The sequence below is a fragment of the Xenopus tropicalis genome, chromosome 2 (genome assembly GCF_000004195.4).
Source record: "Xenopus tropicalis strain Nigerian chromosome 2, UCB_Xtro_10.0, whole genome shotgun sequence".
NCBI lineage: Eukaryota > Metazoa > Chordata > Amphibia > Anura > Pipidae > Xenopus > Xenopus tropicalis.
In genome coordinates, this window is record NC_030678.2 from 71,547,914 (window position 1) to 71,570,167 (window position 22,254).

General features: G+C 37.9%; 1 protein-coding gene across 2 annotated transcripts; it reads right to left on the reverse strand.

Annotated features, from left to right (window-relative positions):
- Positions 1–12,519: 12,519 nt before the first annotated feature.
- On the reverse strand, positions 12,520–20,262 carry amigo1 (adhesion molecule with Ig-like domain 1). Of its 2 annotated transcripts, none has more exons than XM_018091347.2 (2): positions 19,684–20,262; positions 12,520–16,076 (listed from the first exon to the last, which is right to left on the reverse strand). In XM_018091347.2, the coding sequence occupies exon 2, from the start codon at positions 15,734–15,736 to the stop codon at positions 14,210–14,212; it is 1,527 nt and encodes a 508-aa protein (XP_017946836.1). In that variant the 5' UTR covers positions 15,737–16,076; positions 19,684–20,262; the 3' UTR covers positions 12,520–14,209. The 2 variants fall into 2 exon arrangements, with proteins under 2 accessions (XP_017946836.1, NP_001072528.1); NM_001079060.1 differs by having other exon boundaries at positions 12,522–16,076; positions 20,129–20,167.
- Between the last annotated feature and the right edge of the window lie 1,992 nt (positions 20,263–22,254).

Here is a 22,254-nt window from a genome sequence, read left to right on the forward strand (position 1 = left end):
TCATGCACCTGGGATGTAAAAATATGCAAGCCACTTATACCCTTAATGGGACTGCACTAGGCAAATCCATAATGGAGAAAGTCCTTGTAGATAATAAACTTGGCTGTAGCAAGCAATGCCAGGCAGCAGCTGCAAGGGCAAACAAGGTTTTGAGCTGTATTAAAAGGGGTATAGATTCACGGGAGGAGGGGGTTATTCTTCCCCTTTACAGAGCACTGGTAAGGCCCCATCTAGAATATGCTGTTCAGTTTTGGTCTCCAGTGCTCAAACGGGACATTATTGAATTGAAGGGCAACTAAGCTGTTAAAGGGTATGGAAAGTCTCAGTTATGAAGAAAGACTGGCCAAGTTGGGTCTGTTTCAACTGGAGAAGAGGCGCTTAAGAGGTGACATGATAACTATGTATAAATATATAAGGGGATCATATAATAACCTCTCTAATGTTTTATTTACCAGTAGGTCCTTCCAACGGACACGAGGGCACCCACTCCGTTTAGAAGAAGGGAGGTTCCATTTAAATATTCGGAAAGGATTTTTTACAGTGAGAGCTGTGAAGTTGTGGAATTCCCTCCCCGAATCAGTCGTGCTGGCTGATACATTATATAGCTTTAAGAAGGGGCTGGATGGATTCTTAGCAAGTGAGGGAATACAGGGTTATGGGACATAACTCTTAGAGAAAGTTGATCCAGGGACTGGTCCGATTGCCATCTTGGAGTCAGGAAGGAATTTTTTCCAATCTGTGGCAAATTTGAGAGGCTTCAGATGGGTTTTTTTGCCTTCCTCTGGATCAACTAGCAGTTAGGCAGGTTATATATAGGCATTATGGTTGAACGTGATGGACGTATGTCTTTTTTCAACCTAACTTAACCTAACTATGTTACTTCCTGGTACAGCATAATGCCCCGCCTCCTATTCCCGTTCAGCTCTCCTTATCTCTTCGACTACAGGGTAGTTGAAGAGGAGAGCCTTTTGGGTATGCCTGACAGAGAAGAAGCATTCTGGGAATGCAGAGAGAAGCAGGAGCCAGTGTGCAGCAGCAGCGTTTTTTCTGTGCCCATTCATAACTGCCTGACTCACTGAATAAACACAAAAATTGCACTTATGAAAGTGCTTCACAAACAGAAAGTCTACGTACCAAAATCACAAATCATATTGCCTGAAATTCCCTTGAGAATTGCATGAAACTGAGCGCAGGGAGAAAGCTATGTTATTTTGGGGGCTATATAGAGTCTTTTTAGGGGCTTTTATGATAAAATGCTTACTTACCCTTTAATGTTATGCTCCAAAACCATGTACTTAATATTAACAGGATTGGATTTGTGGTGTTCCTTGAAGTGATGTGGCACACTGTGATTCACCTTTCTTTTAAGGACATTATGTACATGTTCCATTACGCGTGCCAACAGCTCTTTTAGTACGTCCAAAATGGTTTTGCATTTATAAAAAGCTTGTGGTAAGAGTTTGCCAATATGTAGTTCCCCATAATTTTAGATATGAAGCATTTGTGGATGCGGCGATGAGCTGTATTCACAAACAATGGTTTTGGAAGCATTCCTAAACCCAGGAAGTGTTTTTCACTACAGAATCATTTTGGTTTTTAATGTAGTGCCGCCTGAGGGCCTAAAGATCATGGGCATCCAATACTGGTTTTGGACTTGTCTCTTGCATACAGAGATTTCTCCAGATTATCTGAATCTTTTAATGATATTATGTACTGTAGATGATAAAATCCCACAATGCTCTTTTAGGCATTTCACAAAAAAAGTTTTTTGCTGCTCCTGTCCAAACTTTGTTGAAACATGTTGCCATATTTTTCAGAAAACAATATATTTTTTCTGTTTCAATATGTTGTCTTTATACTATTTGCAATTAAATACAGGGTTTAAATGATTTGGCAATCATTACAGAGTTGTACAACAAGAACACATTATCTTTAGGAGTAGAAGTAGACATTCATTATACACAATGTATAGGCATTCCACACTGCTTTGAAACACACAGATTTCTAAATATCCTTCACACTTCATTGCTGCTGGGCCAGATTTAGATAAACATTGAAGTATAACAGTATTCATGGAACTCACCACTTTATTTTTAGTGGTAACCTGTATGTGTAAGTGCAAAAATTTTTTAGCCTCTTGAATGATTATCTAGTTTTGCTTAGTTTTTAATATGAAATATTTTTAACGTTACTAATAAATAAAGAATGGGAAAAAAATAACTGAAATTTGCTGTTTATATCACGTCACAAAAATTCTTTTAGAGCCACCTTTTGCAGCAATTTTGAAGATATTCAAAAAGCTTCTAAAGCTTTCAAAATATGAATGCCAGAAAACCATATATTGTATATATGGGTAAATATGTCTTTCTACTCCAAAGTACTAATCAGTCACATGTGCAGTAAAGTGAAAGCTAAACTTAAAGGGGTTGTTCGCCTTTGTACAACATTTACGAACAACATTTACAAATCTAACAGTTCACATTAATAGAGCAATCTTTGCCATATACATAGTTGACAAAAAAATGTGTGTGCAGCTGAAGAGATATTCACTTCAGAATCATTCATCTGCTGATCCTTCACTTCTGCATGGACCCTGTGCTGGGTGGGGGGTCAGTGACCCCTATTAACACTACAGTTTTTACTTCCTTATATAGTTACATAGTTACATAGTTACATAGGGTTGAAAAAAGACCAGTGTCCATCAAGTTCAACCCATCCAAGTAAACCCAGCACACACAACCCACACCTATGATATATGATGTCACACATAGTGCTGGCAGCAGATTAAACCCTTATTGGCTGTGTCTCCTGTGGGGTTGCCACCTTTTTGGCCGTAGATCCAGGCAAGGGGGATGTGACATCACAGGGGCGGGGCTATGCTGTGGCGATTAGCTATTGGCCGATTGCCTTGTCAGTTTTGACCCAGACAGCCCTTCAGCAAACTGGGCTGCCGAGTCAAAACCAGACAGGTGCAACTCTGTCACCTGTCAGTCTGACTGCTTCCTATGCATGTGACAGAGTGCTGCTGAAAAAACATAACAGTATGTTAGAGTTGTGATATGCTGAGTCTGTTTGCCTATGCCATTGCAAGGAAGAAATTAGCCAATGACCTTTCAATTTATGCAACTGGTTTAAGTGCGCAAGCAACTAATAATTGGTCTAATAGAAAAAAATTAGGGATGCACCGAATCCACTTTTTTGGCACAGTGCACGGTGAAAATTTACCCCCCCCCACCACCATTTAACCCTTCCGAATGCTAATTTATGCTAATTAAGATTAGGATTTGGTTTGACCGGGACAGAGGATTCGGCCGTAACCGAATCCTTCAAAAAAAGGCAGCATCCCTATAAAAAAGTAAGGGAAAATCTTTAAAATCAGAATTTCAGCTCTTTAAGTTACCTGGAGTGGCCCTTCTTACACTTATGCAGCTTGCGGCAAGTCCAATTAACGCAGAGTAAGGATTCAAATTCTGCTCAACCCTTTTGCATCATTTTGGATGTCTATCATCCTAGTTAATGCTAAGTGCTATCTGTAAGTTACCACCTCTTCCACATAGTTTCACAAGTTAGCAAGTGCAAATTTCAATTACCATTTCCTTAGTAGACTTGTTTTTGTAAGTAAATGGTTTTTGTAGGTTAACCCTAATGTTCATTCATTTACTGTTATTTTATACAGAAAGTTTCCATATGTTTCTGCCCATTAGCCATCCATCAAAGTATGATATTAAAGTATGTTCTAACAGATTTGTCATTATGGGATTTAGTAGCTATCCGATCACAGTCACAGTTATTATTTGTTCCTAATTACTCGATGAGCCCTATAGAACTTGTCCCTAATACTTTGATTCAAACATGGTATTGCACTCCACCTAATGTTATATTCATGCTAAAATTTAAAAGCACAATTAAGTATGTTTTTTCAACAATACCATCAAAAGGGGGAAACACCAGAAAGCTCGGTCCAAGAAAAACAAAGGAAAGGCTGCAGAACTCGTTGAGACACTTACATGTCAATGGAGCTAAAAATGGTATGTCCGAACATGTATTTATGCATTCCTGGTGTACTTGTTTTTGGTTCTGAAAGCTTTGCTGGGCACACGAATGCCTACAGTGAAGCATAATATGCAAAGGAGTAATTCAAGAAGAAGGCGGTTATCCTACAATAAAGACCTGTCAGTCCACGTATTGAAAATCTTGGTGTTCACGCATTTTTATACTAACCCTAACAACCTGGAGCAATTCTATGAAGAAAGGACCCAAATCACCTCCAAATGGTGTACAAAGCTGGTTAATAACCTAAAACTGCTGCAAATGAAGCAACATGCACAGGGCTGCCATAAAAAGGACAAGCAAACTCCTATTGGGCCTAATGGATGCTGGGGACCCAGAATTCTGTGAAAAGGGGGTGTGTGTTACCAGAAAAAGGAAGGGTTTGTACAGATTGAGCATGTGTTTGGATGGATCAAGGGGAAGGTTTGGATTATTATGGGTGTGGCCATGCAGGAATACAGACCCCACCAATTCATATGGCAACTGTGCCATACAATTTAATTGAAAGGGTGGTGAGGGGACCCAGGTTTTTAGTTCACTGCATTTGAAAGAGTTACCATTGGGTCTGGCTAGGGCACTTACTGGAATACAGCCCCTGACAGGAATCTCATCACATCTTTTTTATTTTTGAGTACAGAAGGCAAAATAATACATTAAAGGTTTAGAACGCTACAAACATGAGTACTAGTTATAGTGGCTGGTTTATTAAGGAATGGTAAATGGTACCTTAGATGCGGCTTGGCAAATCCTTTCAGATATCAATCCTGGAAATTGTCTAAATCAGTGCTGCCCAACTGCTCGCTCGTGCCCCCCCATCCTATCTGGCTGGCTGGTGTAACTGCTTTAAATGGTATCAGTTCTGAGATTAACTTGTCCCTGCATTATTCACACCTCCAATTTAGGCCGTAAACCCCTGCATTGTTCACACCTGTAAGACCTCAGATTTTGACTGTAGGTGCCTGAACTGTTCACCTCTTCACACCTCAGACTGTAGGCACAGTGTCAGCATTGTGTCACTGTATGCAGAACAGTACAAACTGTTTATCTTGGAGTGGTCATGATCAGTTACTTGCGTAGTCTTTACAGGGTTCCCTGTGTCCTTCCCTAGTCTGCCTTCTATACTCTGCCTACTCTGTTGTCTTTGTGTATGTGTGTGCCATACTCTGCCTGCCCTACTCTAATCTGCCCTTCTCTACCCTGCTTGTTTGTGCCATACTCTGCCTGCCATATGCTGCCTGTGTGTGTGCTATACTCTGCCTGCCCTACTCTACCCTGCTTGTGTGTGCCATACTCTGCCTGCCCTGCTCTATGCTGCCTGTATGTGCCATACTCTGCATGCCCTATGCTGTTTGCGTGTGCCATATTGTGCCTGCCCTATGCTTCCTGTGTGTACCCTAATCTGCTTGCCCAATGCTGCCTGTGGCAGGGATTCTGGGAAATTCAGCGGTGAAGTTGGGGTGGTAAGGGGTAGGGTTGTGACATCATGTGCATGCTGTATGTGACGTCACTTCCGTGATGTAGGGGCATGTGACATCATGCTGTGCGTGATGTCACTTCCGCAATGTAGGAGGTGTATTTAGGTATTTGAAGGCCCAGTATATATTCTTTTGCGCCAAATGCATGTGTGTCTCTATTTGTCTTTTCTTTTGACAAGCAGTAACTTTACAAGCACTCTGTTGATAAAATAGTATGGACCTAAAGAGAAAAACCCTGTTCTTGAAAATGTAAATACATAAGTTCCAGTGGTGTATATCTTCCAAAAGCATTAGTGGAGGAAGAAAATGCTGGCAGTAGTCTTTGACTGCAAAGTGCTTATTGAAGTAGTGGATTACAGGAGTAGTAGAAAATAGTACTAATAGGACCACACTGCTGTTGATCAAATCTACGTATAATACCTGGAGAAGGTATGGATCCCCTTGGCTGTATGCAAACCCTCAACTGTGATTCCCTTAACTATATAACTCCATAGCCATTTATAATTAGAATACTTTATTTGTGACTACTTTCCCTTTATTGGTGAATGTCATTGATCACAACAAACCAAATGTACCTTTTTATTTTGTTATTGATAGTTTGTTTGGTTTTCACTTGTTTTGGCACTTGTTTTCTTGTAAGATGAAAATAAAAATCTTTATATACAATGTATATATATATATATATATATACTGTATATATATAAATATGTTATTTGACAATCTACAGTGGCTTGCAAAAGTATTTGGCCCCTTTGAACTTTTCCACATTTTGTCACATTACAGCGACAAACACAAATCAATTTTATTGGAATTCCATGTGAAAGACCAATACAAAGTGGTGTACACGTGAGAAGTGGAACAAAAATCATACATGATTCCAAACATTTTTTACAAATAAATAACTGCAAAGTGGGGTGTGCGTAATTACTCAGCCCCCTTTGGTCTGAGTGCAGTCAGTTGCCCATAGACATTGCCTGATGAGTGCTAATGACTAAATAGAGTGCCCCTGTGTGTAATCTAATGTCAGTACAAATACAGCTGCTCTGTGACGGCCTCAGAGGTTGTCTAAGAGAATATTGGGAGCAACAACACCATGAAGTCCAAAGAACACACCAGACAGGTCAGGGATAAAGTTATTGAGAAATTTAAAGCAGGCTTAGGCTACAAAAAGATTTCCAAAGCCTTGAACATCCCACGGAGCACTGTTCAAGCGATCATTCAGAAATGGAAGGAGTATGGCACAACTGTAAACCTACCAAGACAAGGCCATCCACCTAAACTCACAGGCCGAACAAGGAGAGCGCTGATCAGAAATGCAGCCAAGAGGCCCATGGTGACTCTGGACGAGCTGCAGAGATCTACAGCTCAGGTGGGGGAATCTGTCCATAGGACAACTATTAGTCGTGCACTGCACAAAGTTGGCCTTTATGGAAGAGTGGCAAGAAGAAAGCCATTGTTAACAGAAAACCATAAGAAGTCCCATTTGCAGTTTGCCACAAGCCATGTGGGGGACACAGCAAACATGTGGAAGAAGGTGCTCTGGTCAGTTGAACTTTTTGGCCAAAATGCAAAGCGCTATGTGTGGCGGAAAACTAACACTGCACATCACTCTGAACACACCATCCCCACTGTCAAATATGGTGGCGGCAGCATCATGCTCTGGGGGTGCTTCTCTTCAGCAGGGACAGGGAAGCTGGTCAGAGTTGATGGGAAGATGGATGGAACCAAATACAGGGCAATCTTGGAAGAAAACCTCTTGGAGTCTGCAAAAGACTTGAGACTGGGGCGGAGGTTCACCTTCCAGCAGGACAACGACCCTAAACATAAAGCCAGGGCAACAATGGAATGGTTTAAAACAAAACATATCCATGTGTTAGAATGGCCCAGTCAAAGTCCAGATCTAAATCCAATCGAGAATCTGTGGCAAGATCTGAAAACTGCTGTTCACAAACGCTGTCCATCTAATCTGACTGAGCTGGAGCTGTTTTGCAAAGAAGAATGGGCAAGGATTTCAGTCTCTAGATGTGCAAAGCTGGTAGAGACATACCCTAAAAGACTGGCAGCTGTAATTGCAGCAAAAGGTGGTTCTACAAAGTATTGACTCAGGGGGCTGAATAATTACGCACACCCCACTTTGCAGTTATTTATTTGTAAAAAATGTTTGGAATCATGTATGATTTTCGTTCCACTTCTCACGTGTACACCACTTTGTATTGGTCTTTCACGTGGAATTCCAATAAAATTGATTCATGTTTGTGGCTGTAATGTGACAAAATGTGGAAAAGTTCAAGGGGGCCGAATACTTTTGCAAGCCACTGTATATTTACTCTTTTGTGTTTTGCACTCACACACTCTCTCTTATAAGTGAGTGCAGCTATTTTTTGCATTATATAAATTTATACACAGCGACAAAGAGATCCGCACTCACAGGACTTATAGAATTAATATGGTGTTTAATGAGAAGACTCATTAGTCTTCTCATTAAACACCATATTAATTCTATAAGTCCTGTGAGTGCGGATCTCTTCGTTGCTGTATCTAGTTCTTCACCTGGACCTGCACCCAGGCTATTGTGACCCGAGTGATGGTGCTCTCCCGATGTGTGTGTGTGTGTGTATATATATATATATATATATATCTCAAACTCAACAGTAGAAAGCACTCACAGCCAAAGCATCAATCAAGTCAGTGATTTATTTCAGCATACCATCTACGCGTTTCGATCACCACAGGATCGTCATCAGGATGATAGACAGGAAGTGAAGTGTCAGGTTAAAAACCTGCAGTATCCAATCAGTGTTTATACAACATTAACCCATTCAATAACATGTGCAAAGTGTAATCAACTACCAGGCACTTAAAAATCCCCATATGATCAAAAATAGAATAATTATCAAACATCTAAAAATTGAGTTTATTAATATCACCATTAACTTCAATACTCATCTAAACTCATGATAATACATAAACTAGGACATATCCCATATATATCAATGTAGTAAGCCACATGGCAAAGCTCATAGTGAAATATAATTTTAAAACACATATAAGTCAATCTATCAGGACACATGACAAAGTCACGTCATATCTAAAAATTGAGTTTATAAATATCACCATTAACTTCAGTACTCATCTAAACTCATCTAAACTCATGCTAATACATAAACTAAGACATATCCCATATATATCAGTGTAGTAAGCCACATGGCAAAACTCAGTGAAATATAATTTTAAAACACATATGAGTCACTCACCGCTAACCGCCCTACTAGGGAATCCATCATTGCAACCAAGTGGTGACTTTCACATTAACAAGGTACAAGGCACTACCACAATACTTACGGTCAGAGATATTATGGACTCCGCCCTAACATCTCCACTAGATTTTATAGTACTCCAACAGAAATTTCCAGAACTACAATTACACTGGTATATGTACTTTCAACTCAGGCATTTCTTAGAACCATATGTCAGGTTTTTTAAAACCAACCAACCCACAGGGTTTGAGCGTATAGCCTACAACGGTCTGCCACAAAGGGGACTGATCTCAAATATATATAGAATGATCAATGACCCATTCACTACCCAAGGTTATAAACATCAGTACACACTGAAATGGGAAGCTGTTCTAGGAACAGAGATCCCAAGGGAGGATTGGAACTCAATTTGGGATAATGCGAAAAATATTGTTACCTGTACAAACCAAAAGGAAAATATATACAAAATACTGATGTTTTGGTACCTCACCCCCACCAGAATACACAAACTATTCCCTGAACAACCCTAGCCAATGTTGGAGATGCAACAACACCCTAGGGGACCTGCCCCACATATTCTGGTTCTGCCCACACATCCAGCCACTTTGGGATGAAACCCAAATTCTGCTGACAAATCTCTTTCATGGCACGGTTATTAAAGAAATTACTACATTTTTACTGGGCAAACCAATTGAAGGCCTTACCCACCCACAGCAGAAACTACCAAATCACATCCTGACCATAATAAAAACAGCAATAGCATCTAAATGGAAAACAGCTGCCACACCCAGCTGGGCAGAGATCTACCGCAAAATAAATAGCAATATGGATTTTGAATATAGAATTGCTTACATACAAAACAGAGTACCCCAATTTCTCAAGGTCTGGACCCCATGGGAACTGTTCCTACCGGCACAAGGATAACTCAACGAATAAGCACACCAACCCAACCCCATATACCTAACGTGACATATAGTTACAATACTTGGTATAGTTGTTTTCTTCTTCTTCTTCTTCTTCTCCTTTTCTTTTCTAAGTTATATATGTTAACCTCTTTTTACTAATCTTAACTTCTATTGAGAAAGACCCTCTCTCATATGCATAATTCGCACACGATACTTTTAAACATCTGCCCTCAGGAATTAAGGCGACCCAACGAAAATTCATGTGTTGCTACTACTCCATGTTTGCAAATGACATAAATAACTCTGGATAACTGTTAGAACGCTTACAGCCAAAATGCATAAACTGTACCGTATTTCCTGAAACTATCAAAACCTTGTACTTCTTATCATAATGTATAAAACTGCGAACATTTTCTGCTCTGTTTGTACTAAACTTCAATAAAATATGAGTTACAAAAAAAAAACCACATATGAGTCAATCAAGACACATGACAAAAATCACGTCATGTCTAAAAATTGAGATGATAAATATCACCATTAACTTTAATACTCATAAACATTAACTATTACATACTAGGGAAATATAATATATAATATTACATATAGGGAAAATAAACTGACTGTTGTGTCCCTGGGTATTTCCTATATGATGGCCTTATGACCAATTTTTTTTAGATAGGATTGGTTTATGTAATTTGAAGTTAGTTAATTAGCGTGATCCTAATTTAAGATATTTGATGCTATTTTGATCATCCACTATCCTAGGTCATGTTTCTTGGTCTTTATGTAGTGACTTCCTTAAATGTTTTTTTAAGTGTGACTGTTTTTAACTTTATAAAGATTGTAAGAAATATTTTTTATTAGTATTGGACAATTTTTGTCCCTTTATTTGTTCACATTTCCTAAATCTCAATATGAAATTGAAATTATTTTTTACAACACGTTAGTTTTTATCACATTATAATTTTGGGTGGGTAACTTATTTTCCCTATTAGTATGTAATAGTTAATGTTTATGAGTATTAAAGTTAATGGTGATATTTATCATCTCAATTTTTAGACATGACATGTGACTTTGTCATGTGTCTTGATAGATTGACTCATATGTGTTTTAAAATTATATTTCACTATGAGTTTTGCCATGAGGCTTACTGCATTGATATATATGGGATATGTCCTAGTTTATGTATTAGCATGAGTTTAGATGAGTATTGAAGTTAATGGTGATATTAATAAACTCAATTTTTAGATATGACATGTGACTTTGTCATGTGTCCTGATAGATTGACTTATATGTGTTTTAAAATTATATTTCACTATGAGCTTTGCCATGTGGCTTACTACATTGATATATATGGGATATGTCCTAGTTTATGTATTATCATGAGTCTAGATGTTTGATAATTATTCTATTTTTGATCATATGGGGATTTTTAAGTGCTTGGTATTTGATTACACTTTGCACATGTTATTGAATGGGTAAATGATGTATAAACACTGATTGGATACTGCAGGTTTTTAACCTGACACTTCACTTCTTGTCTATCATCCTGATGACGAACCTGTGGTGATCGAAACGCGTAGATGGTATGCTGAAATAAATCACTGACTTGATTGATGCTATAGCTGTGAGTGCTTTCTACTGTTGAGTTTGATGCATTATTTTTGTCAGCACCCAGCCGTTGCCCCGATACTGGTGAGTGCCGATTCTTTACAAGACTATATATATATATATATATATAGAAGTCCAAAAATTGGGTGCACACCAGGATATTTTTTAAAAGATTAAAACGTTACTTTTATTTAAACATGCTGTTAAAACAGGCCTATATGTGTACTATATATATATATATATATATATATATATATATATATATATATATATATATATATATATATAGTACACAGGGTGGAGCACACCCAATACAAGTCCAAATGCCCTTGGTGCAGGTCAAAAACAAAAATATAATAGAAAGAGTGCCGCACTCACAGGGACTTGATTCAAAAGAAAAAGGGTTTTTATTGAAAAAATTCCAATTTTTCAATAAATTTTTTCAATAAAAACACTTTTTCTTTTGTTTCAAGTCCCTGTGAGTACGGCACTCTTTCTATTATACACATAAGTATATATATTTCACAAAAAGACCAGCAACACCAGGAATTTTAGTGAAAAACCAAATGTGTATTCAGTAGGAACATACAGCCAACGTTACGATATGTAACGTTGGCTGTATGTTCCTACTGAATACACATTTGGTTTTTCACTAAAATTCCCGGTGTTGCTGATCTTTTAGTGAACTTTATGTTTTTTATTGTGCACCTGGGTAAAGTTTTTGAAGAAGTATGCCACCTTATGGATATATTTTTATGGTATGTGAGGTTTGATAAAATAGCAATGCAATTTATATAATGTTTGTTTAGAGTTATGAGATATCTGACAGTGGGCTCTGGAAAAACAAATCACATTATCTGTGTTCCAAAAAAACAAACTGGGCAGGCAATGCTTCTGTGGTGAGCCCCTGGCCCGCCCACATAAGCACCTGATCCATCTCAGTCATACTTTTTCTCTTCCCCAGTCTGTCCATTTGTCCATAACCTGTCACATCATAACTACACCTTCTTTTATCAACACTCCACCCCCTTGTGGGACAATCCTGCCATTTTTATGTTACTAACAACCCTCTTTCATCACCGCCCCCCTCTCCACACTGGCCAGTAAGTAAATTTTAAGAAGGTGGAAACCATATATATGTCCCCTAAACCATATGTTCCAAGGATCAACATGTATTTGTCTGAACATTTATAGGAAAATAAAAAATTGATAGAACAAGGAAATCATAAACTGAAATGTTTATTTCCAGAATGTGGTCTACAATAACAATGCAGCCAGAATTCTGACTTAAATAAATAAAATAATATCTATAATTATATATATTTATATATATATATATATTTATAACTATTTATATTTGAACATAGAACAGAGGTTAGCGTCAGGAAAAAACACAAGACATGAATAGGAGAAGGTGCTTCCAAATGTAAAAAGATAAAGAAAAGCTATGTTTCTCATACAGGATGGTGCTGTGTTTATGAATGTATTTCTGAACCTTAACAAAATATGATGTTAAAATGCCATGGGATATGAAGTTTCCTTTGCAGTGATTAATGAGCATTTTTACAACAGCCAGCTGACGAGTGCTCAGAAAACAGAGTGCAAAAGGGAGTTTTTCCCATGCTACTGAAAAAACAAGAAATGTAATGTAAATATGTTAATGTACATTGGCATTAGAATATTTAGACTATCTTAAAACATTCTTTCACATACATTAATCTATATTCCTGTTACAGTTTAGAATACATTGAAATGCAAAATTTTTCATCTTTTCATTTTGTAAGAATTGGCTTTATTTATAAGCCATCTGTAAAAAGGTGCATATAGTGATGTTAGTATTATGGTTTGAGTTTTGTGTTGCTGCAGGTTTTATAGAAGACTGCAGCAATAACACAACTATGAAGGCCCAATTACTAATGTGGTTTCTGGACTCTTTCTAAATAAGGCCTTAATATAAAGTTTTGTTTGCTTTGGCTTTTTTCCAGCAAAAAACATTTAGAATTTAGTTATACCATATTTCCAAAGTACTACTTTAATTGCTGTGACAATATAAATATACTGTAAGATACTAATGATAGGAAGTTTCCATATTGTGCATCACAGTTAGATATGACAGTGACCTAGAAAATCAAGGTTTATTGAAGTCAAAGCAAACAGAAAAGGCTGCAGATTTAGCCTGTTCTGTTCTTGGCTTGTCACAGTGACAGTTATAGTTACACCAGGTTTAAAGATTTGGGTGACGAGACAAGCTAATAGGAAAAGAAGGGGTCAGTGTGTCACTGCCTGCAATGAAGTCTATAAAGAAACAAAGAACATTAAGAGCATTCAGGAGAATAATTACATACAAAACTTGCTAACAGTGGCTTTTGTATATGAGTTTATGAGGCAGCTGAACATGCAGCCTGTTAATGTTTACCAAAAAGGAGAGCACAGTGGATGGGTGGGTCTCTATATATGAAATGCTACAGAAGAAGCTGACAGTTTATATTGTTTTGTTATTTGTTATGAGAGCCAGTGACAAAAGAACTTGGCTCATGATGTTATCTTCATTTGTAACTTAAATTAATTTTGTGTTCAGGCAAGTTAGTTCGGCCATCAGTGTTATTTATTATTTTACACTATTTGCTTTACTACTGCCAGTGTGAATGGCACATAATTTGACTGTATTAGCTCGGACCATTAATGCAATTTGCCTTCTCTATTTTCCTTACTCTTTATATCTGATTTCAGACTATATTTTGTACTTGCATGTTTGTTTCCATTTTTCTTTAATATTTTCTCTTTGTTCCACACAACCAAGGAGTTCCAGTCTCACATGCACATGCTGAGAATTTAGAAGATCAGTAAGGGAAGAAGATAAACTCTGTATAAAGCTTAAGTGGCCTTCAGATTGCTAATCTTCCCCTTCTTTTCACACCACTATGGGGGTGTCTGAGAACACTGAACTTATGGATCCAGGGTCTGAGAGCTTTCTGTTAGGTGTTTGTGGTTGCAAAGGTGAACCCTTTATTACAGGCACCTCTTGTGACCCATTAGGTTTTAATTTTCCATTCTGGCCATGTAAATCTCCAGGTGGTTCTAGAAATGCAACATGCCGACTTAAAGCAGCCTTATCACTGGTGGTCTCATGGTTGGGTGTAGCACTCAGGACAGAGGAATGGATGCTTTCTCTGTCTTCTCCTTGTCCCCTATTACCTGGCCGGCACCAGCAACGGCATGGTGTAAGATACAGATATATCAATACAAGGATTACACTGGCAATACAGCCCACTAGTGTGGTATAAGCTGTATTAAGAGTATCCTGGTGAACGTGCTGTGTAAAGTTAAATACAGTAAGGGTAACATACAATGTTTCATTTAACAGTTCCCCCTGTGCATAACAGGTGTATGTTCCCCTGTCTTCCACTTGAATTGGTCTTATCTGCAAACTGCCATCACTTAACACTGATATACTGCGGTTTCCTGCACTTCTGTTGGGTTGTGCCTGCACCCACTCATTGCTAGGTGTAACCCACACTTGATTTACGCTCTTCTGTTTACTATCACAGTTCAAAATAACAGTCTCCCCTAAATATGCTTCCATGCCAGCCTCTCGAACAACACTGCAATTCAGCCCGTCACTTCTGTTGAGCAAAAATACATTGGTGGTCTGTGATGGTGGTCTCGGTTGAGAGTACAGTTGGCACAGCAGTTCCTCTTGAAAATCCATGACAGATGCCAGCTGCCGGACATGCCAGTTCCAAAAAAGTCCATACAGGTCACAGTCACAGGTGAGTGGATTTCCATGTAGGTATATCCCATTGCTGAGCCAAGCAGGCAGGATTTTGAGCTGATGCACTGGAAGATTTTTTAATCTGTTGGAGGAAAGGTCAAGCAGCACTAACTCAGGCAGCTTCTCTCCATCCTTCACTAGCTCTAGTGGGAATCTGGTCACACGATTGTGGCTTAGGTAGATCTTCTGCAAGAGTGTAATATCATCAAAGGCAGTACGGTCAATGCGTTCAATCTGGTTTTGAAAAAGAAGCAGCACCTCCAGCCTGTGTAAAGCACTAAATACATTCTCCTCCAGTGAATTAAGCTTGTTACAGGATAGATCCAGATAACGCAGCTGAGGGGTTAGCAAAAAAGCCTCAGAAGATACAAAGCTAATAGAGTTGTGTGAGAGAACCAGCGTGTGAAGCCTTTTCAAGGGTTCTGGAGCCCACTCTGCCCGCAATCGAGATATTATGTTGTGACTGAGATCCAGCACTGCTGTGTAGTTTGGAAGCCCACTGGGCACAAATGAAAGTTCCTTTTTGGGGCAGCTAATTATGTCACTGGCACACACACAGGTAGTCTGACAGTTCAGGGGGGATGCCACTGATCTTATCACTGCCATGTCCACGAAGAAAATACTGAAGGCCCATAGGAACTGGGAGAGTTCAAAATAATACCTCATAGTGAATACAGTGTTAGAGGTAGTATAAGTCTAGGACATTGTTCTTTGAGGACCTAGACTCTAGACACATCCACAACTCAAAATGAGCATCCAACCCATTCTAACACTCTTTCATCTTCATTATCACCTCTGGTAAAATTAAATATTGTCTACTCAAATTCTACAGATATAATTATATCAGCCCATGGTCCAGTCAGCCAAGCAAGTGCTGTTTTTAAACTTGTTAAACTTGTAGCTCTGTGTCCATAAGTTGCTTATGCTAGACTGCAACAGAAACAAAGCTGTACGTGCTTTCTTGTGTTGGAGGGGAAGATGGTTCAGAATTCACAAAAAAATGCTCCTGAAAGAACAAGAACATAGTTAGAAGAACATTAGAGTGTCCTAGATAATGCCATGTTAAAGTATTCAAAAGTAAGGCACGTGCCAGATATTGTGGAATTTCAATGAAATTACAGATAAATCAACAAAACATTAACTGGAGAATTCTATAATGTTATTAATAAATTGCCATATTTATTTTGAAATTGTGGCACATATTTCAGCTTTAACAGTCTACTTGAGATGAAAATATTTACTGCCACAATACTCATGCATATACATCTATTTAGTTTGCAGCTCTATCTTCCTATCATCTATCTGCATTAAAAATACGGGGGGCCAATTGTCATCTAGAGGCATACAATATTTCTACCTTTTGTTATTAATGAGTACAATTTCTGATGGGTATTGAATACAAAAACAGTGTGTCATATGTTTTGTAAGTACTGGTACTAACTTGGCAGGTTTGTGTAAATTAATGGATATCCAAGATGGGTGCATAAAGGTTACATATTTGGAAAGATTTTTTGATCACTGAGTTAGCGAAAATGGTCTATGCAAATGTTGCAGAAAGCAGCACATAATAATCCAGTTCTATTTATCACAGGCATTTGTGGTTTTATAATAGGGGAAAGGTCACTGCTGGACATTACGTTAAAACCAGCTAAGAATAGATTTACATACCAGTGTTTGGCCATCATTCAGCACAGTTTAAACAAAATTAGACTTGTTTGTTCATAGGATTTTTTTGCATCTTGGTACTAAATACAGAGCAGCAACCACAGCTGAAATGCCTGTAAGCTTGTACTTTAACAAGTGTGCTATTATTGTCAAGTTATTAAAAGCATGTCATATATAAAATGTTATATATATATATATATATATATATACATTTATATATATAACATTTTGTTGATCTCAACTCTCATATGAAGTGAGTTCTATACATACAGCAGGAGAAATTAAATGTACCAGGATAAACATATCAGGATGAGAGTGCATGTGTCAGCTAGTTATTATTCTGCTGGCAATTTTATCAGGTGCTAAATCGCATTACTGAAATTTTAAGTAAATAAATGTTGTGTTTTCTATCCTTATAAACAATGCTTAGTGATGTCATCAGCTATAATCAGTGCTCATGTGATGTAACTTGTCATATGACTCCCTACAACTTGTGTATTATAACAGGGGGTACAATATTCATTATATATAAAGGGAAATGATTTACAGGTCAGCAGCCTAAAGATGGATACACAAAGTAAAAAAAAAAGGAATTGCAAGTAATACTGTGAAAATGCCTTCTTATACAGTTTTAAGTCATTATTAGATTGAAGTCTTTCATCTGTGGCAATTCCCATTTACAGCAATAATAAGCTATTTTCAGGCACTTTGTCACTTGTGGGTTGCACGACTTTCTCCAGTAACAAACAACCCGTCTTTCATCTCACTAAATAGTCACTGCTCTCTGTGAGGTACAGACAGATAATTTTGATATCTGGCTTATGACCTCTATTGGTTTGTGAGGAAAGTCCAAGCCAGCAATTTACAATGGCATTTTTTATTTACAAATTAGCACCAAACTATTTATTATTACCCCCAGTGAGTGCACTATATGTTCTAAGGTAACACTTATGAATACCAGTCAAACATAGTGCAATGGCAAGGGACAGTATAGGTATGGAATCTATTATACGGAAGCATGGGACCTGGGTATTTCTGAATAATGGATCTTTCTCTCATTTTTCTATACCTTTTGGTATAGTAAAATAATTTAAACATAAAAAAATTAAACCAATAGGTTTATTTTTTCCACCACTATGGATTCATGCAGCTTAGTTAGAATGAAGTACAGGGCAATTTTTTATTATTACTGGAAAAAAGGTAATATTTAAAAAAAAAAAATTAATTTATTTGCTTAAAATAGGCCTGTCTGTAATTTGGATAAGGGAACCCATATCTGTACAGATATATGGACCTATTATCCTGACTGCTCAGGACCTATGGTTTTCTGCATAAGGGACCTTTCCATAATTTGGACCATACTTTAAATATTTTAAAAACTCATGTAAACATTAAATAAACCCAATAGAATTGTTTTGCCACCAATAAGGATTAATTATATCTTAGGATCAAGTACAAGGTGCTGTTTAATTTTTAAAGGGAAAAAATCATTCTTTTTTAAAAAATTTTTGTTTAAAATGGACTTTATAGCTGGCCTACCGATATTATTGTACAAAACCTCATTTTGTTTGATATTTGGTGTGTGTATGGCAGATTGACAAGATGACTGATATCGCAAAAGCTTTGGATATCAGTTGTCTTGTTGATCGGGAGATGGCCTTCCAATAATTGAAAGCTATCTGGATAATGGGTTTCTGGATGCTAGATCCTATCCCTGTACCTTCTTTCAATATGTAATACTCAGGGGCAAATCAGTTTGTTCAGTGCATTTTTACTTTCCAAATACTTGATCAAATCATGTGAAAAATTACCAACTTAAGGGTGCATAAATTGACAATTATTAGTAAATACTTAATTGTCTTGGGTACACTAAAAGCATTTAAGATGCAAACTAGATTAGATATGAGAACTACGAATGGACACAATATATAGCAAATAATTGAGTACAATGTAATTAACTTAGCATGGGGCAGGGTGGGAAGTGTGAAAAACAAGCTCCAGAATGGAGTGCAAAGACCTGCACCTTCTTGATGAATACAGTATTGATGATGCTTGAGATTTTACGTCCCTTATTGCTCTTGCACTTTCAGTCAGGCATATCTAAATGACCCCTAATGACTGGCAGTATATTTTTGGGGTAAAAAAAATTGAATAGCATTTTGTCACACTTGTTCCATTAGATCTACTGGATGATGTAATAATGTCTATTTGTCTTAAGGCCATCCCAACCATTTCATCTGCCACCCTCATTTCTCTTACTATTCACCCTGAAACCAGTTAATAGGACCATTTCTTGTTATGATCTCAAGCTACTTGTGCTGAAGACAGCATTCAATAAATAACCAAACAGCAGAGTAATATCTCTTTGAAACCCCATGTACTATGAATAGGACTGGTATTTGTTTGCTTCAACAGATTTAACATTTTATGTTGCACCATTGGTTAAATCCATATTTGTTATAATAGTCCCAGATGTAAAAACATTATTACTAAAATCCACAATAATAATTCAAATACACCTTTCACATCATTAAAATTTGCTCACAGATATATTAAATTATCTATAAAATCGGTGTGGGCCTACCTGTAAAAACACCAAAATATAATAGCATCTGTATTGAACTACACCATGTACACAACTATAGCCTCAAGCATTGTATTTTGAACATAATACTATTCATTTAAACCTTTTTCTACGTATTATTTTGTTCTCAACTTATTTCTCTTCTGTGTGTACAGATTCCTACACACAATAGATCATTATGCATATACAATATCCAATTTAAAAATATTTTTTTAAAATATCCTGCCATATTATTTATACATAAACATTCATTTATTTTTTCTTCATTCTTCACAAGCTTTACCTTCACTAGCATCATATACATCACATACACTCTTCTTTCTCCTATATCACACTAGTACAAAAAGCCACATCTTGTACATACCTGGTAGGTAAGATGCCCTTTATATGCTAGTGTCATTATGAAGGTGAATAGATTTGTGAGTGTCAGTGGCTGAATGCGGCTTTTAGACCTGGCTTTGTATGGGAGGGGGGGTGGATGTTTACCAGGATGTTGCAGATAAACTGCAGGTCCTCTGGATGGATGTCATTGTGCTGTTGTTGAAATAAGAAGATGAGTGTGTCAATGTGACTGTGAGCGTGTGCCCTCCCTCCTTGTATGCCAGTATTTCTCTCTCTCCTAGTATCAGATTTTGGATGGGTCCCAGGTTATGTCTCTATTTCCATCTCTGTCTGTGTTCTGCCTCCCTGCGGAACTCTCTCTTTGTACCATATCACTTTCCTTTCCCTGTTGGTATCTGCTTTCTCTGTGCACCAAGCAGCACCCGATTCTGCCTTGCCCTTACTATTCCATTATTCCCCCGCTTTACCATGTCTCAATGGTGCTGGATGGGTGCTGAGCGGGTCTGTCCCCTGCTTGCAGAAGAACGCTCAGTAAAGCTGCAGCTGCTGCTGCTTCTCCCTGCTGGCTTGTTATTGGTGCTGGAGAGCTGGAGGAGGGGGTGGAGGAGAGGGTGAGAGAAAGGGAAGGGAAGAAAGGGAAGAGGGAAATAGAGAGGGAGGAGAAAGGAGAGAAAGAGGGAAAGACAAAAGAAAAAGGATGGAGAAGGAAGGGAGGGGGAGGCATCCAGAAGGGTGGAGGGCACATATGATAAGACACAGGTATTACACCAGCCCCACACTGCAAAGTATAATCTGATTGTGTGACTTTTTTGCCCTAATCCCTGTCCTTTAGATGATTTTTTTGTTTTGTAAATCCCAATCCCAGTTCATAGACAATCATAGGTAGGGGATTATTTAAAACATGTAAAAACCCTTCACCATTTTACATACAGAGTAAAGGAGGCCTGATATTTTGTATGTACAGGACTATGAATATTTTGGTGCAACCCCCTACCTGTCAAAATCTTGTGTTCTCTACCTTTCAACTGTTAATACACATTTTATTTGGTTTAGTCTCAATATTCTATGATCTTCATCCTTCCTCCCCGGGTAGCAAGTCGCTATTATCCAGTCTGTTTCGATCATCCTTTCCTCACACTACGCTTAATATCCACCCCTCATGCCGTAGGCATCACAGCTGGATTCTCTATAGCTTTTTTTTGTGCATGTCAAAGAAATTAACTATAAATTATTACTGAGTAGCTGTGGATGGTGAATAGCGAGTGTTAATGGTATACATGCTTAGTAGAACTGATTAGAAAATATCATCGTCAAAGATGCATGACTAAAACTGTTCTCTGTGCTAGACATCAGGGATAGATTATGCACCACTCATCATTATGTGGAGCTACCAGGGCTTGGAGATCCAGTCACAGGTCTTTTGGCAGTGTTGGGAAGGGGCCTAAAATTACATCTCTAGTTTTAATCCACTGCCATCAGGACTAAGTATAGCCTATTTAATAATAGGATGCAATGCTGCGATATTCAAAACTGATATGTGATGTAAGTTATATTTGTTTCCTTTTGAGTTGTTTGTGTGTGTTTACAACCTGCATGCTGTGTCTATGCATGTCCTATAAACTACTACATCTTTACCGTAGCTAGGAAGGAGGTGTCCACAGTGGCCCATACCAGACTGAATACCAAGTACTAAGTGATCCCACTAATTCCTTATCTATGAGCGCAAAAAAATATTTTGTGAGAACATTTTAAACTTGTGTGGGCATTTTTAAAAGTGGTGTGCTCAGATCAGAATAACTTTTAATCAGAAATTCTTTGTGTGAACCACAATTGATTGTGTGTGCTGGCCTAAAAATGTGTGCAATTCTAATGTAGTTAATAGAAGTACCTATCCAACAATTACTGTAAACACCCTCTCTGCCTTTCTGTCATGTCCTAAAACTGGCCTTGCTTAAGAATGTCAAGAAATAGCTAGCCCCAGTCTCTGAAATAGTAAATGCTTTTTAAATGTCTTGGATTCTTTCACCTTATGGCATGTATATATAGAACTAGAAAAACATGAATTATAGTATTACTTGAAGAAAACTTGCAGCTCACAGCTTTAGATGCCAGAAAGAGTTTCACATTTCACCCTAAACAACTGCTTGTGCCACAAGCGAAGGATTCATATGAGCCTAAAATATTCTTGTGGCATCTGCATGCAGGAGCTCAAGGAACATGGTGTTAATGTCACATGGACAAATGCAGTCTTTTTAGTGTATGCTGTAAACTGCTAAGAGCTATCTTCAATAACCCTGTATTTTCTCACTTGCTAAAAAGCCATCCATTTTGAAGTTATCTAATGTATTGGACAATACATCTGCACATTTAATAATATCCCGTATAAGCATTGGAGACCAAAAGTATCCAGCATAATCTGGATGTGACCTTACTAGTGCTCTGTAACGTGAAAGAATGACCCCCTCCAACCTGCAAATCTATACCCCTTTAAATACAGCTCAAAACCTTGTTTGCCTTTGCAGCTACTGGCTGGCATAGCTTACTACAGCCACATTTATTATCTACAAGGGCTCCAAGGTCCTTCTCCATTATG